Consider the following 16,298-nt stretch of genomic DNA (forward strand, 5'->3'; position numbering starts at 1 on the left):
GTGTGTGTGTGTGTGTGTGTGTGTGTGTGTGTGGTCTCTAGAAAAGCACAATTACATAAGGGGATATTTCCCAGCTCGATAATGAATATGCCGCCTGTTGCTTAGCAACAAGCATCTGATTCACGCACACTATAGGAGAGTGACACGCAGTTTGAATGAGGAAGATGCATGTAAAACAGAGAAAGTGAGAGGAGATGGACAGATCGAGAGCTTCAGTTAACAGATCGGCCAGCTGTAAATCACTGCAAAAGGAATATATGCTGTAAAAATGACAAAATCCTTTATTAAATGGACAGTTCACCCAAAAAAAAAAGAACATTCTGTCATCATTTACTGACCCTCATTTCATTACAATTCTGTTCGACTTTCTTACTTCTGTGGAACACAAAAGCAGTTATAGCAACCAGGAGCAGACGTGAGGGGGACAGAATGTCAAGTTTAACACCAGTTTGTTCTATTCTATTCTATTCTATTGTCCATGGTTCAGGAAAGAAATAAAGTAACTCAAACCACACTATTACAGAGAGACTACAGAGAGTCTCATTTGTGTTTCGATCCTGAATGAATCTGTTTTTAAACAAGTCTTTCAATGATTCAATGATCCAGTTCTAAAGACAGTCGCTTGATTCGTTTCAAAATGAATCAGCCGTTTTGAATGAATCGTTTGAATTAATTACTTATTAAGTCAGGGACTTGCTGCCACCTACTGGTGGTCTTAGTGTCATATTTATTTATTCACGACTGGACTAAAACCAGCACAAAAGCACACTCTGCAAAATATTGTTTAATTATCATTATCAAAAATCCCCAAAATACAGAGATATGATATTGCACACCACTAGTTGCATGTCATTTATGCACGAGTGGCTTTTTATTTCTTTCTCAAGCTCTTTATAACATATTCTTCATGCTTTCTGGCTAGTTTGCTCAAAAACAACAAAATATCAACACAAGCTATCATATCTCAACATTAATAATCTCCATTCTTTATTTTGATTTGAAGGGCTTTGATAAAATAGCAATTGATCTGAAAAATTCATTTTCACAGATGTGTTTGAGATTACGGTTTAGTTAGTTGAGCCAGATGACTCAACAACTTTTAAACAAAAAAATCTAAAACTAGTATTTGATCATGTCTAAATACACATCCAAATGCAAAACCTAATAAAAGTATGTAATTCTGTCTGAAAACACTTTTCTCAGCAACCAGGGATTGCGCATTTACTCTATTTTCATTTTAAATACTGCATTAATTAAAAATAATATAAAATGTTTTTTTCTGATATTTTATGTTATACAGAAATAAATGATGTATAATTTAGAGGCAAATATTGTTTACAAAAATACACTGAAAATATATACACACGTTTGTGTGGGTAGCTACTATTTTAATTGCCATCAAAGCTTGCTAATTATTTATCAAGAGAAACAGGAGTTTAGAGTTTAAACAACATGAAGGTAAGTTACAATTTCAGAATGATTATTTTTGGGTGAACTATTACTTTAAGAACAGTGGAAGTGTGGATGTAAATGGGTGAAAAAATGTACGGCTCATATATAACCTCGAAATTAATAGAAATATTTAAAATAGTAGCTAATTTTACATAAATAAAATGAACCACTAAACACAAATATATTACAAAATGTATTGGGGATTTTGGGGGAAGCAAATGCAAAAGAAAATTGTATAAATATTTCAAATATAAACATATGTATGCCAATAATCTATATTGCATAATACATATATGCCAATCATCTATATTGCAATAAAGCGGTATGTTTAGATGTCTGGTTCAGCATGAAATAAACTCATCTACTGCATTTGACGTCACAGTTCAGGACAGTCACAGATGAATCACGCTCAATCAGAGTAGGAACATGTATTAAGAAAATAAGCCTATATTGATTTGACATTGATCTTAAATCAGCAAGTTCAATCAGAGCGGTGTGTTTGAGTGGAAACAGGCCGCTGAGGTCGGGAATGGGAGAAAAAGGCTTCCTGAAACGTCTGGCAGAATGAACACAACTATGTTTGACAGGCCTGTAATGAAAGCAACAGCTGTGGTGTGTGTGTGTGTGTGTGTGTGTGTGTGGGCAGACTACACAATGTCAGTGAAAACTCAGCCTATTCCTGACCACTGGCTCCATGTCAAACACGGGGAAAAGACGCAAGCGAAGCTCTGGTACGTCTCTGCTAACAGAACAGACAGCTGTACTCCTGTCAAACCAACAGCATTCACACAGATACAGGTGCAAATGTACAACGTTTAAAAATCACTCATTAGCCTTCAATAATTGTTTAGACAGTAGAGGTGCGCAATATTGACAAAAAATGATATCTCGATATTTTCTGTGACAATATTTTGCTGACTGTGTTTTTGTGCTGGTACTTTGGCTGGTTTAGGCCTGTCTTGGATAAATAAATACGACACTAAAACCACCACGGCAGGTCATTGATTCATTGAATCATTAATTTAAACGATTCATTCAAAACGGCCGATTCGTTTAGAAACGAAGCAAGCAACTGTTTTTATGAATGGATCACTGAATCACTGACTCAAATGATTCGTTCAAAAACAGATTCTTTCAGGATCGAAAGTTCAAAACACAAATGAGACGCTTTGCTTGAACCTATTTTTGTTGGCGAAACAAAAAAACAGACAATATTGTGTATTATATATATATATTTTTTGTTGTTGTTGTTGTTTTTTACTGCCTGTCATGTATCCAGTCAATTACCAGTAAATTTTTTGGCATATTACCATTTTCACTTCACATTAGGGCCGTAAAATGGTTCTGAACAGCGTTTCGTGTTGATTTGATCTCTTATTTACAGCTGTTTGTAGACAAGAACACTCACTTTAAAATCTTCTACAAGAGCAAACCCTATCCAGCATTACCATAACAACCTCACCTTAGCAATTGCCTAGCAACCACCTAGAACACCTTAGCAACCATTTAGAACACTTTAACAACTGCCTAGCAACCACCAAGAACACCTTAGCAACTGACTAGTAACCATTTAGAATAAATACTTAAGCAATCACTTAGAACACATTAGCAACTGCCTAGCAACCACTTAGAACAACTTGGCAACCATTTAGAACACTTTAGCAATCTGTTAGAAACCACTTGGCATGCCTTAGCGACTTTCTAGTAACCATATAGAACTGCCTAAGCACCATTTAGAACTCTTTAGCAACTGCCTAGCAACCACATAGAATACGTTAGCGACTGCCTAGTAACCACTTAGAACTCATCAACCACCTAGCAACCACCTAGAACACCTTAGCAACTGCCTAACAACCACTTAGAACAACTTAGCAACCATTTAGAACAACTTAGCAACCGTTTAGAACACCTTAGCAACTGCCTAGCAACCATTTAGAACACTTTAGCGACTGCCTAGCAACCACTTAGAACTCTTCAACCGCCTAGCAACCACCTAGAACACCTTAGCAACTGCCTAGCAACCACTTAGAACAACTTAGCAACCATTTAGAACACCTTAGCAACCGCCTAGCAACCACCTAGAACACCTTAGCAACTGCCTAGCAACCACTTAGAACAACTTAGCAACCATTTAGAACACCTTAGCAACCGCCTAGCAACCACCTAGAACACCTTAGCAACTGCCTAGCAACCATCTTGAACTCCTTAGCAATGGTCTAGCAATTATTTAGAACAACAAGCAACTACATTGTCTCTTCTAATAATTTGAAGACTTTTTCATTCCGTACGTTTGGTAGATGCTTCATCTAAAGCGACATGTTTCATATTTTATTAGTAAAACACTAATTTCAGGCTTCAATTATCAGGCAAGAAAAGATTCAAAGTTCATCTCAGTCAAATTTTCTCTTGTATTTTCCCACACTTTCTGAACTATTTCCATGACTTCAGTAGAGAACCGACTGATCAGGCGAGCTCTACTGGACTCAAGCACTCACAAATTTTATTTTAGTTAACAGGGACATTGCACATTAATGAATCATTTCTGATCCATAAGAATAAACATTTTAGAGCTGAGCAAAACTACATTTACATTGACACTTGGCACACTTCAATCCAGAGTGATTCCCAGCGCTTATATTCTAACAGTAGCCTATGTGCTGGAATCAAACATGACCTCGATCAGCTGAACTACTAGAAAAAAAAAGCAGATCAGTGAAACTGTGTCATATATTAGGCCTACCAGCCAAAAGTATGGACTTATTCTTCACTTTTCCACGTTTGCATGATGAAAACATCAATAGGATGTAGTGTCACAAATGAAAACTCATATTTCAGCTGCTTTGTCACTCCCGACATTCATCTACCAACTTCATGAGCTGGTTTCAAAGCTGAAGGAGGAACATGAGCGCTCATCATTGCATTTTGTGAAGTAATTCATATCTGCATGCGTCTACAAACGCATTTGTCTTCAGATCACAGGTTTTTAAGATCACGAGAACATCTGCGAAACTTCTGACCTAAAAGCAGGTGTCACTGGGGCGTTTTACCTTCTTTTTACCCTTGCAGTGGCAGCACACCGTCCACAGGTACTTAAGGGTCCTCCACAGCAGGATGATGAAGAGACCCCCGAAGAAAGTGACCATGGAGGAGGCGAGGAAAGCCCACCACATCCTCTGGCCTCTGGGGTCACAGGGTACATCATTGGTGTAGGGGATGATCACATCCATGTTCCGAACCGAGGACGGAGCCGCTAGTTGAAAGGTCATTATTGTGGAGAGCAGCTTCTCATCACCATCATCATCTTCTGCTTCTTCAATGGGGAGCATCGAGCGTCTTTCTGGAGATCCCGGCAGCGCCCCGCACCCGACGATCAGCCATGTTTGGCAGGGCGTAGAGCCCCGCGTGTGTGCACTCTCCTCCCGCTACGCTCTGCGCTCTCGGCCGCTGCTCGGTTCTCTGCGCAACCGGTGACGCGCGGTACTCAGAACGCACGCAAACACCTACTGGAAACGCGTCGTCGCGTCTTTAAACGAACTCGTACTCTGGGTATGTGTCACGATGGAAAACATGCCCGCCTGACCGTCCGCGAGCGCCGTTTCCCCCGGCGCGGATCTTCCGTGCGCTCTCTGTCGTTCACTATCGTGTTGCGTTCAGCTCCGTTCTCCGCGGCGCGTTCAGGGCAGATTCACAGGTGCCGGAGGGCGGAGTCAGTCAGTCTGATGCCCGTCAGAACGTCTCCAAACCCCGCCGATAGCCAAAACATCCATCAATCGCGTTTATCGTACACAAATCTGTCGTGGTAACTACAGCTCTGAGAAAAAATGTCATTTTTTTTTTAGGTTGTGAATTATGTTAGGTGGGCTTAAAATAGGATCAAATATTTAAAACGTTTTGAAACACGTTTTCAAGTTGCATGGCAACAGTTCGGTGCTTTTAGCCAGTTATAAAATACAGATCGAAGTCATCGAACTTATTTAATGTTATTTTTGAGTTTTTAGTTTAAAATGTTGCTGTTGAAAAATGTCTTTATATAAATTTCTTAATGTCTGTGTATATATATATATATATATATATATATATGTATATATATAAATAAATTACTGCTGCTATTTCTACAAATTATGTTTTTTATTAATGCACAGTGCTGACAATTAAAAATCAACTTCAAAATTCACTCACTTGTCCATGAAGAGCTCACATTCTGAGATGTAAAAATAAATCACAGTTACTAGACTTTTGTTGATGTGTATGATAACACAGTAAAACCATCATTCACACCCTGGTATTTTCGAGGACACTGTGGTTACCATAGTAAATGTCTGAAAGGCTCATTACATTTATGGCCATGTTTTTAAACCTCATCGTCGACACGAATGGCTCAATTATTGTGCACCACCAGATGTACATGCATCGTATTTTTCTTAACATGTAGCCTAAATGCATTATATTCCAGATTTTATGTGCCTGCCGCTGAAAGGCCTTTCCATCTGAATCCAGGCACTCCAGACTTCTAGGGAAATTTACAAATTAAATAAATAAATACATCTGCACAAGGATGCAAATATACAAAAGCTTACTAAGTGGAAAACTCTTTTTTTTCTATGGCTTCAAATAAGTTTATTTTTAACCTAAATGTGCATCACTGATATTTTTGCAAGAGAAATAAAAGTTGCTCTAAACCACATTTGGGATCAACAGGAGCTTGTTTTTCCTTTTTTATGATAACAAATATTCTTCCGATTGCCATATGATATTTTCCGCTGAATAACAGCTCATCAAGTAATAATATTTCACCTGATGTTTACATTATCCTGGTTATGGGGATGAGGCTGAAGAAGGAAATGACGCCATCTGGTGACTCCTCACAGGAACTGCATCATCATATTTTCCACGAGCTCTAGGACACACCACACATTACATTAAATGATGTTTGTAGAAATGTATAGAATTTTTGAGACTTTTACTTTCCTTATTGCTCCAAGGTTTCCATTAATTCACCATAAACTGCAAACATACAGACTCAATACATGCAGATGAAAAAAAGACAATTATTCTGCTGAAAAGTATAAATGTTCAGACAGTACAACGCTAAGTCATGTTTAATTTAGACTTTATTAATGTAACAATTACAAAATCATATTTTTGTGTTTAATGTGACAGTACCAGGGTGTTATATTATTATAAAACATAATGGAAAACAGAATTTTAATTGGAATTGTGTTTTTTTTCCAGCTACAAACGGAGCATCTGCACCAATTCAACATCAGCGTCATTATTGGCAGGAGTGGAAGAACATTACGTGATGTGAGAGAGTTTCAATCTTTGTTGATGAAGCTAAACCAAGCGACTCCTTTCATTGGTCAACATACAGTAGGTCAGAACAGGAAGTGATGTCACAGTGAACATCCTTCTGTAAAGTAAGCCGAAAGACTAGTGTAGTACCAAAGCTTTCACTAGAGAGAGGATTAACTATTCCTGAACGAGGATTACTCAATCTCCCGTCTGGGATTAATAAAGTAGATCTGTCTGCCTTTCCATCCAAATGAGTGCAAAATACAGGCAAAGCAGAAGGAAGCATTTGGCACGTTTGTTTTTGAAAACAAGAGGAGCTTTTAAGATGTAGTAATAAGAACGAATAAGCATTCAGCTCTGCCTAAGACTCGACTACAAAAGACATTTAAATTAGAGTAAAAAATTAAACGGACAGAGCATATAGGAAAATTATCATGCAGCAGATTATTGCATCGTTCATTTAAATAATAACAAGTACACTTAAAAGAAAATGAGATAAGGAAACTGCTACATTAAAGCTTAAAGGAATAGTTCACTCAAAAATGAAAAATGTTTGCATGTCGTTTCAAACCCGAAGATTGCAGAAAATTCACTCTGCTCTTTTCTATGCAATGACAGCGAATCAAAAATGCACTTTATTCTGATTCATGACAACTCTTGAGTGACAAAAAAAAACCTCAAAATGACATTATTTGATGGTGCTTTTGTGCTTTTTGAAGCATGGCAACCTGTCGGCTTTCATTGTGTGGAAAAGAGCAGCTCAAACGTTCTGCTAAACATCTGCTTTTGTGCTCCACAGAATATAGGCTTGAATAAATGATGACAGAAGTTTCATTTCGGGGTGAAGGAACCCTTAAACACGAAAACAAACTTAACAGTCAGTATTTTTAACCCCAGAAAACCGTAAATTGAGCGTCTGTGTCGAACTAGCATGCACCGATCGGATCAGACCCACGCGGGGACAGACACATGAAGTTAAACATTCAAGTAAGCTGGTTCTTAAACATCACCTCTGTAAACATGAAGAACTACATGAAAGCCCTCATAAATTAGTGTTACCACAGAGAAAACAGGAGGATATTGCTGCTCGCGCACGTCACATACGACTGTCTAACAGTTGTGATCATTGCCTGAGAGTTTGTGTGTGCGAGGTGTGTTTGTTCACTCAGCAATATTTACATTAAATTATATTTATAAGCAACAAAGAGACATTTCTGAGTGATGATGCAAACTAATCATTGAATCAGAGTTTCATTGAATCAATCATGAAGCTTAACCAAATAAAAGCATATTAAACAATTAGGAAATTCATAGCTGCTCATTAAGCACTTAATATTTCATGAATATCTGATATAGCGTCCAGCCCTAGTGGTGTCGTAGTGAGTTTAACAGCAGTGGAGTGTTGCAACAGTGGTAGCGATGTGTTATTACACTGCAAAACAATTGTTTTCTTACTCAGTATTTTTGTCTTGTATGAATATCTTAACCTTCTTAAAGGAATAGTTGCGATGTGATTGCATCACTTTCTCAGCAATGGATGCTCTGCAGTGAATGGGTGCCGTCAGAATGAGAGTCCAAACAGCTGATAAAAACATCACAATAATCCACACCACTCCAGTCCATCAGATAACATCTTGTTTTGGCTTGTAAACTCTGCTTGATCTGTGCAGATTTCTCTCCTGATTCAGACCAGACCACTTTTCCACTGGAGGAAGTGTTATTATGGATTATGGACTCGTGATTTAGTTAAAAACGTCTTAATGCTGGATTAGTTTCAGCTTTTGTCTTCTCCAGATGTTAACTGATGGACTGGAGTGCTGTGGATTACTTGTGGATTATTGTGATGTTTTTATCAACTGTTTGGACTCTCATTCTGACGGCACCCATTCACTGCAGAGCATCCATTGCTGAGACACTGATGCAATGCTACATTTCTCCAAATCTGATGAAGAAACAAACTCATCCTAATCTGGGATGACCTGAGGGTGAGCACATCTTCAGCACATTTTCATTTTTTAATGAACTATTGTTTTTAAAAAAAAATTTTTACAAATTGATTATTTTTCTTATACCACTGAAAGAATTTTGAATTCTTCAGAAAACGAGACTTAATACCTCAAATCTGTTTCCTTAAACGTAATTTAAGAATCTTTAGATATTTGTAATGAAAAATGACAAAAAATACTAAGTAAGAAAATCATTTTCAGCGTGTGTTGTGAAGGATGTGTGTGGTTCTTCACATGCTTCCATCAGGAATCCAAAGCACTTTGTTCTGCTCCTGGTCCACGATGGACATGATCTGAGTGCATATGTTGGACAGACTGCCGGCCTGGACGACGCCTGCAACAGAACGGCATCACAAATCACTCACCAGCACGCCGTCGTGTGCGTAATCGTGTAAACGCATGCATGTGCACGTCTCAGACCTGTGAAGTATTTGCTGTAGTCTTGTTCGATCCTCTGCGCAGACTCAAACTGCTCTTTGGAATGTTTTTGTGACACTTTGTCTCGCAGATACACGGGGTCTTTCTGCTCCCTGAGTGAATTAAACACAGACTCAGTACAGACACAGCTACTGCTAATTAAATGCATTTGAATGCACAGCTAAATGTTAATTTCTGGCCTCATTTGCAGTAATCAAATTCATTGATTGAGCTCAGTGTGGCTCTAGTAGAGCGAGTCATTAGACTGATTCAAATCGAGTCTTTCTGACTGACTTGGACTTCACAAAAACTCAGACATTGCGTTGCATGCAATCTAAAGATGCAATGATGAGAGAAAGCGAAAGACAAAATAATCAGAGGAAAAAAACAATATGAGACATACAGTAAATGAGCCTAAATGAGCACTTGTTTATGCAAACATCTAAAGGCAGACGTCACTCACTTAATCTGCTTAGCGTTTCTGTATCGTATGAATATGACGATGGGGTAAATGTTGACGACGTGCAGGCGCTCGATAGCATGAGGTGCAATGTCCAGCAGACAATGACAGTCCTGAGAAAGAGAGAGACAGCATGACCTCAGCACAGCTGAAGAATGAGACCACTTCTGGAGTAATATACAAATAAATGTGAATCTCATGAAAATGTCAAAATTTCATCCCAAAATAAAATAAAAAATATTATGTATTATTATTATTATTTGGTTATAATAATAATAATAATAATAAATTTGTATAATAATAGATACATTATTAATTACACTAATTAATACAATAATTTTATAATAATATTATGTTTTACATAAGAGAATGAAAATTATTTTAGAACGATTAAGACTTTTCAGCATTGATACATTATTTTAAGGACAATTTCCTGACAAATGTCCTCTTTTGTTAGTTGTTTTACGTAAAAAGTATCTGATAAATGAATAATATGCTTTCCAGATGCATATAAATCTCATGGTTACAGGTTACTTTTCACCACAAAACAAAAATAACAGAAAATAAATACAAATATATTATATATATATAATAGTAAATAAAGTTATAATAATATTTATTTACTTATGTTCTACATAAAGAGGAACCACTACAATTTTTGGCCATTGATGCATTATTTTCAAGACAATTTCATGCTAAATTTCCTCATTTGTTAGTTGTTTTGCATAAAAAGTGTCTGACAAATGAATAAATGTATATAAATGACAATAAGCCACTTTCAACCCAGATTTCTCCATCTTGACGTGTCCTGTTGTTTTTATTTTGGGTGTTTTGTGATTCTCATCATGCTCAGACGTGATTCTCATTTTCAAATGGTTCTAAAATTTGTAGATTTTTGTTGTCTTTAAGCAAAACGTAACACATATTCATGACATCGGTTCGGATATCTGTAAATGTATTCTCTTCAAGCTGAAAATAATTCAGTCAAGTGTTTGGGACAGCAAGAGCCTGACGTGGCTCGCACCTTCTCGGTGATTTCTTTAATGGACGCCACCGTCGTCACATCAAAGTGGCCGCTCCGGCGCTTGTAATCGATGAAGAGACAGTCTTTGACGCCTCGCTCGATGGCCTGCTGGGTCGCCTTCATCCCCTCTGAACAACACGAAGAGTGAGTGAGAAATAATTCAACATCATCTTTTTATTATCCTGCAGTCGTAACAAACCAAAACTGAAAACCAATCATCGTACAGTTGTTCTGAATGCTTTAAACTCCATTAAATGTCAGTAGGTCTCACCAGGTAAACAGCGGCAGTATTTCCCAGGAGCCTCTCTGAGCAGCATGTCTTTGATTGGCTCGACGAGGGGCCCCAGTATCAGCACCGACCTGCGATTGGTCGATTCCACTTTCTGCACGCGCTGATACGCCGGGCTCAGACAGTCTGAACAAACACAGAGGATATGAGGCACGCTGAGGGCGAACGTGACGGTTTACTCTCTACACGCGTGTCGTTTCTCACCGTCCATGAAGGGCATGGAGTCTGTGCTGACGGCGTCTGCCGCCGGAGCATCACGGCCGTCTTTGGAGCTGCTGCGTTTGTGTTTGAGTTTACGGCGGAAGAAGGATCGGCGCGCTGCGGCTGAGAGCGTTTTACCGGAACCGCTGTCGTCCTTACCGTCCGTGACGCTGTACCGCTGCTGGGATTCTTGATCTATCCTGCACACACACAAACAACATACTCTTAAGATACATGCATGTCATTGTTACTAGTACTATTACGGTTTTCTACTATTGTTGTCTGTTGTACTTTTCTATATGTTCCTTTGTTTATATACTTCCACCCCTCTCACTCACTCACTCACTCAAATCATGTTGGCTGTCATGTATGTTTTGTTGACCTGGGTTATTTTGTATTTGATTTGCCACCGATAAATTGTATATCTGTTTGCATAATAAATTTTTTTTTTAAAAGATACATGCATGCTATTAGTGCTGTCACGATACTGCAATTTCTAACCTAGATACGATACCTTGAAAACTACTGATAGTCAATACCATTTTCGATTCCATGGGAATTGAAAAAATAAATAAATAACATATATATATATATATACAGTGGGTACGGAAAGTATTCAGACCCCCTTAAATTTTTCACTCTTTGTTATATTGCAGCCATTTGCTAAAATCATTTAAGTAAATTTTTTACAAATTATTAGAAAATGTTTTATTATAAATACTATATTATCATAAAAATCTGTGACAGTAATTTCTTAATTTTTGTCAGGAGGTATGCAAAAATATTAAACAAAATAAAAAAAAATATGACTATGGTAATAATACCATTTCATACAAAAAAAGAGCATTTAAGTATAAATATAATTAGAATATTTATTATTATTATTTTACAGAAAATTTGTATTTTACGGAAAACTACGGAGGACGCCTAAAACTATAAATCATTAGAAAAGGTTTTATTATAAAATATTATATTATTATGAAAAAAATCTGTGACAGCAATTTCTTAATTTTTGTCAGGAGGTATGCAAAATCAGTCCATGTCTTTAATATGAAATATGAGCCTCTTATGAATCCACTAAGAAAAAAAAAAACTCCTGTACACTGGAGAAAAAACTGAAGGATTTTCATTTGTTTACTTCACATTTCTATAGAGAGAAGTATTATGTTTCCTATTTTTACCCAAAATAGGGTTGTGTGAGCATTATTGAGCGCTATAAACACATGTATGTTTCATTTCAGATATTTCAGTATTGATATGTATCGAAAAATGTATAGTTTTGTCGACACTACATGCAATTATATCATGTGAATCGCATTTTAAACAGCCTGACAAGGAACACATTCTTCCTGTTTACTTAGGAAACAAAAGCAGTGATGATTACATGAACACCACATATAGACAGACGTACATGCACTTGCTGGGCACGTGTCCGCGCACCAGCTTCTGTGCGTTCTCGTCCAGTTGCCATGCCAACCAGTAGCCCAGATTCCCCCCCGGCATCGTGTCGTCCACGTAGAGAATATCATCCTTCTTGAAACTCAGCTCCTGCTCCAAATCACCAACATGGTCAAACAGCGCCCTGAAAGACAAACCGATCAAGAGTAAGAATATGAAAAGCATCACGCAGTCAGAAGAGCAGGGCCATAATAACATATCAATAATATCTCTTAATATTTACCTATTTGCTCTGTTTCAACCAAGCAGTTATTGTGGTCAGTAAAGATTTATATGTGGCAGGGTTATTATTGTTAACGAAAACGAACACTAAATCCTTAAAAAAAAAAAAAAATTATTAAATAAATTAAAAAATAAACATTAACGGATATATTAACATTTAGATAGATTTTTCATTTTTCAAATAAACAAAAAAACTTAATCATTAAAAAAAAATAATAAAAACTATATAGACACATATATATATATATATAAATAAAATAAACAAAAACAACAACATTACTAAAACTAACTAAAATTAAAATTAAAACAGAAAATACATAAATATTAGAAAATGTAAAATATAAATAAAAAACAATATAAATGTTTTGCTTATATATTTTTACTAATTACTAACTATATTATTACATATGGTAAATTTAAACAAACAAACAAATAAATAAATAATAGTAAACAAGGAAAGAAGAATTTTTTTATCCACCAATAAAACAAAACATAAAAATAATATTTACTTGAAAATGTCACATGTTGATCTCACAAGACTAAAGAGATCCATGAATCTAGTTGTGCTCTTTATGAAATTTAATTGTCAATTAAAATGTCCAGAAAAATGAGTTAATATATCGCTCACGAAAAACAGTCTGATCATTATCACATAATTAGCCCAGACAGGCTCATTAGGAATATGAAGCAAACTAATAAATATGCAAATAAATTTCTACAAAGGAAAAAAACAATAGTACAGTTTAGTGTCATTGCACACAAATATTAGACCACAAAATGCAGCAACTGACCAATCAGAATCAATGCAATAAATGACATTAATCTTTATAATTAATAGAATAATTAAGGAAGGATGATTCTGTATTCCAGTCGAAACTCATGAACAGACAGGTTTCAGTCCGTTACCTGATGTAAAAACCGTCTGCAGGTGCGTCTTTGACCCTCCTGAAGAGCTCGGGTCGGTGCTGGACTCTGAGGGTGACGTTCTCCGAGGGTTTCAGCATCTCCAGATACACCTCCTCAGCAGTCTTTTTCTTCAAACTCACGGAGTTACACTGCAAACAGGAAATGACATCACAACACCATCCAGCACACTGTCAAACAGGGTAACGTGAGACTGGTTCTTCTCCTCTCTGCACCATCCAGACCAGTACCTCCAGGATCAGGTCTCCAGGCTGCAGGCCTTTGGCTCCTCGAGCAGGACTGTCCTCTTCTAGAGTCTCCACGAAAACCCCCGTCAGGTTTCCTCCACAGATCTTCAGCCCCAGATCCACCTGAGTCTTCCTCAGCACCACCAGCCTTGGCTCCGCCTGCTTCCTGCCCTCGCTCCGATCCCTGGCCAATCACAGAGCAGACCGCACAGTTAGACCAATCAGAGCAGGACGCAACGCTTATGACAGTGAGAGAAAAATAATTGATGTGTGTGTGCAAGCATTTTCACAAACAAATCTTTTGGAGATTCACCAGAAATGTATTCTCAATCTACAAATAAATGTAGGAACAACTGAAATCTCACACACACAAAAAAGCACATTTTTATTAATATTTTGCATCGTATTTTTATTTTTATAATTTCTGTTTTCATTTTAATTTCAGTTAAAGTTTTAGTAATTTTTTATTTGTGTCTATATAGTTTTTATTAATGAAATTTTTTATTATTTTATTTTTAGTACATCAAATTAAACTAAACTAAAATGAGAAACGTTGCCTTGGCAAACCGCTAAAATGAAAAGTTGATTTTTTATTTTTATTTATTAAATTTTTTATTTTATTGGGTTTCTGCAGGTTTTGTGAAAGTGAATTTGAGATTTTTAAAGACATTTCAAAGAAAATTTAAGGAATAAATGTACAAAAAAAGTGATGTTTATCCTCAGTATTTTTGTCTTGTTTTCCAGTGCAAATGTCTAAAGACTCTTGTTTTACGAGAAAATCAAGTGAGAACAAATATCAGTCAGTGGGCTTAATTCAACTTAATTCAAAAGAAAAACAAGTTTTCATTCCCCAGTGACAGATATTTGTTCTTGTTTTAAGCATAAACTCATTTAATTGTTCAATTTCTCAGAAAGCAAGACTTTATATCTTCATTTTGCAGCTCAAGTAAATGTATCTGGATTTAAGGATGTTTAGATATTTGTATTTGAAACCAAAACAAAAGTACTGAGGAAATGTTCATTTTTTGCAGTGCATTCAATATTTAATGCCATGACTTTATGAATTTAAGACTTTCTGCTCTGCTTTAAAGAGCTTTTTAGGCCTTAATTTGTTGAAGGGTGAATTAAGACCTTTTTAAGACCCGCAGAATTCGGTTGCATACAAATACAAAATAATCCACGTAATTCTTTGTGAACGAGACCCGGTGTGTTTGTTACCTGTGAGGGCTGGCTGTGGGCGTGGCCTGTTTGGAGGGCGGGGTCATGGTGCCCTCGTCCTGTTCGCTGAGCGTGTCTATGTTGGAGTGCGTGTCGGGCGTAGAGTGAGAGCTTATGGACGACTCCATCCGGGAGCTGGCACAAATGAACATGTCAGGACACTCATACCACGTTTCAAAAGCATGACAGAGTCACGTGTACGGTGTGTGTGTACCTCGAGCGGGAGTGATTGCCCAGCTGGTGCATGTGTGGGTTGTACTGCGCCAGTATGGTGATGGTGTCACACTGCTGCCCAATGATGAGTCTGGCCTGCTGCTCGGTGGCGTTCCTGAGATTAATGCCGTTAAACTGCAGAGAGAGAGAGAGAGAGAGACAGAGAGAGAGAGATTCACACGTGCTTGATTTAAGCAGCAGCTCTGTATTTCTCACAGTGTTTTCTGACGCACCTCCAGCAGCTGATCTCCAAACTCCAGGTGGTGCTGCTGAGCGATGCTGCCTCCCGTTACCTTGGAAACAAAGATGCCGCCATTCTCCCCACCCACTATAGAGATGCCCAGAGGCTCCGCCCCTTTTGGAATAGTGACACACCGAGGCTCTTCTATGTTCGGCCTAAAATGCAAAAACACACAATATGGGCAACCGTCCATCAAAAGAGTCCGTCTCAGAGGAATCTAACAGGCCCGAACTATCAGTCGCTCACACATTCATTTACTGCCGTTTTCAGTTATGTACAGAATAGCAGGTTTGCATCAGAGTTTGGTGTTCAGCTGTTGTATGATGTATGAAAATATTCCAGGCTCAGGCTTTATTAATATTATCTGTGACATTCTGACAGACAGCACAGTAAAAATGTAAAAAGCATGTAAAAAGCTACAGACTTTAGTTCAAAGTGATTAAAAACGTCTGCCAAATGGATAAACTGTAAGTATAAATGGAAATATTTAACTTGAGCCGGTAGACTTGGTTAATCTGTTCATTATTTCTTTGATTAATCAGATTAAACGCAACTGCTTAGTTGATTAAACACACTATTTTTTACTTTGTTCTTTTTTAATCGATTGACAGCACTAATATATATAGTATATATATATATATATATATATATATA

General features: G+C 37.2%; 2 protein-coding genes across 3 annotated transcripts in view; both read right to left on the bottom strand.

The window, feature by feature from the left end:
- LOC107718678 (calcium-activated potassium channel subunit alpha-1-like) overlaps nucleotides 1-5,138 on the bottom strand; it is a 103,466-nt gene extending 98,328 nt beyond the window's left edge. Inside the window, exon 1 of the mRNA XM_016525867.1 lies at nucleotides 4,500-5,138. Coding sequence (XP_016381353.1) covers nucleotides 4,500-4,778 — 279 coding nt within the window. The 5' untranslated portion in view covers nucleotides 4,779-5,138. The remainder of the gene's footprint in view (nucleotides 1-4,499) is intronic.
- A 3,647-nt stretch (nucleotides 5,139-8,785) lies between these two features.
- Nucleotides 8,786-16,298, bottom strand: part of LOC107718679 (disks large homolog 5-like) — a 31,028-nt gene continuing 23,515 nt past the window's right edge. For both annotated transcript variants that reach the window (XM_016525868.1, XM_016525869.1), the window contains 12 exons: nucleotides 15,637-15,799; nucleotides 15,405-15,538; nucleotides 15,191-15,325; nucleotides 13,976-14,156; nucleotides 13,728-13,876; nucleotides 12,553-12,723; nucleotides 11,145-11,341; nucleotides 10,923-11,066; nucleotides 10,652-10,779; nucleotides 9,631-9,740; nucleotides 9,171-9,280; nucleotides 8,786-9,084 (listed from right to left, as the gene is read on the bottom strand). In XM_016525868.1, coding sequence (XP_016381354.1) covers nucleotides 8,981-9,084; nucleotides 9,171-9,280; nucleotides 9,631-9,740; nucleotides 10,652-10,779; nucleotides 10,923-11,066; nucleotides 11,145-11,341; nucleotides 12,553-12,723; nucleotides 13,728-13,876; nucleotides 13,976-14,156; nucleotides 15,191-15,325; nucleotides 15,405-15,538; nucleotides 15,637-15,799 — 1,726 coding nt within the window. In that variant the 3' untranslated portion in view covers nucleotides 8,786-8,980. The remainder of the gene's footprint in view (nucleotides 9,085-9,170; nucleotides 9,281-9,630; nucleotides 9,741-10,651; nucleotides 10,780-10,922; nucleotides 11,067-11,144; nucleotides 11,342-12,552; nucleotides 12,724-13,727; nucleotides 13,877-13,975; nucleotides 14,157-15,190; nucleotides 15,326-15,404; nucleotides 15,539-15,636; nucleotides 15,800-16,298) is intronic.

The sequence above is a fragment of the Sinocyclocheilus rhinocerous genome, unplaced genomic scaffold (genome assembly GCF_001515625.1).
Source record: "Sinocyclocheilus rhinocerous isolate Xijiao unplaced genomic scaffold, SAMN03320098_v1.1 scaffold2921, whole genome shotgun sequence".
Classification (NCBI taxonomy): Eukaryota; Metazoa; Chordata; class Actinopteri; order Cypriniformes; family Cyprinidae; genus Sinocyclocheilus; species Sinocyclocheilus rhinocerous.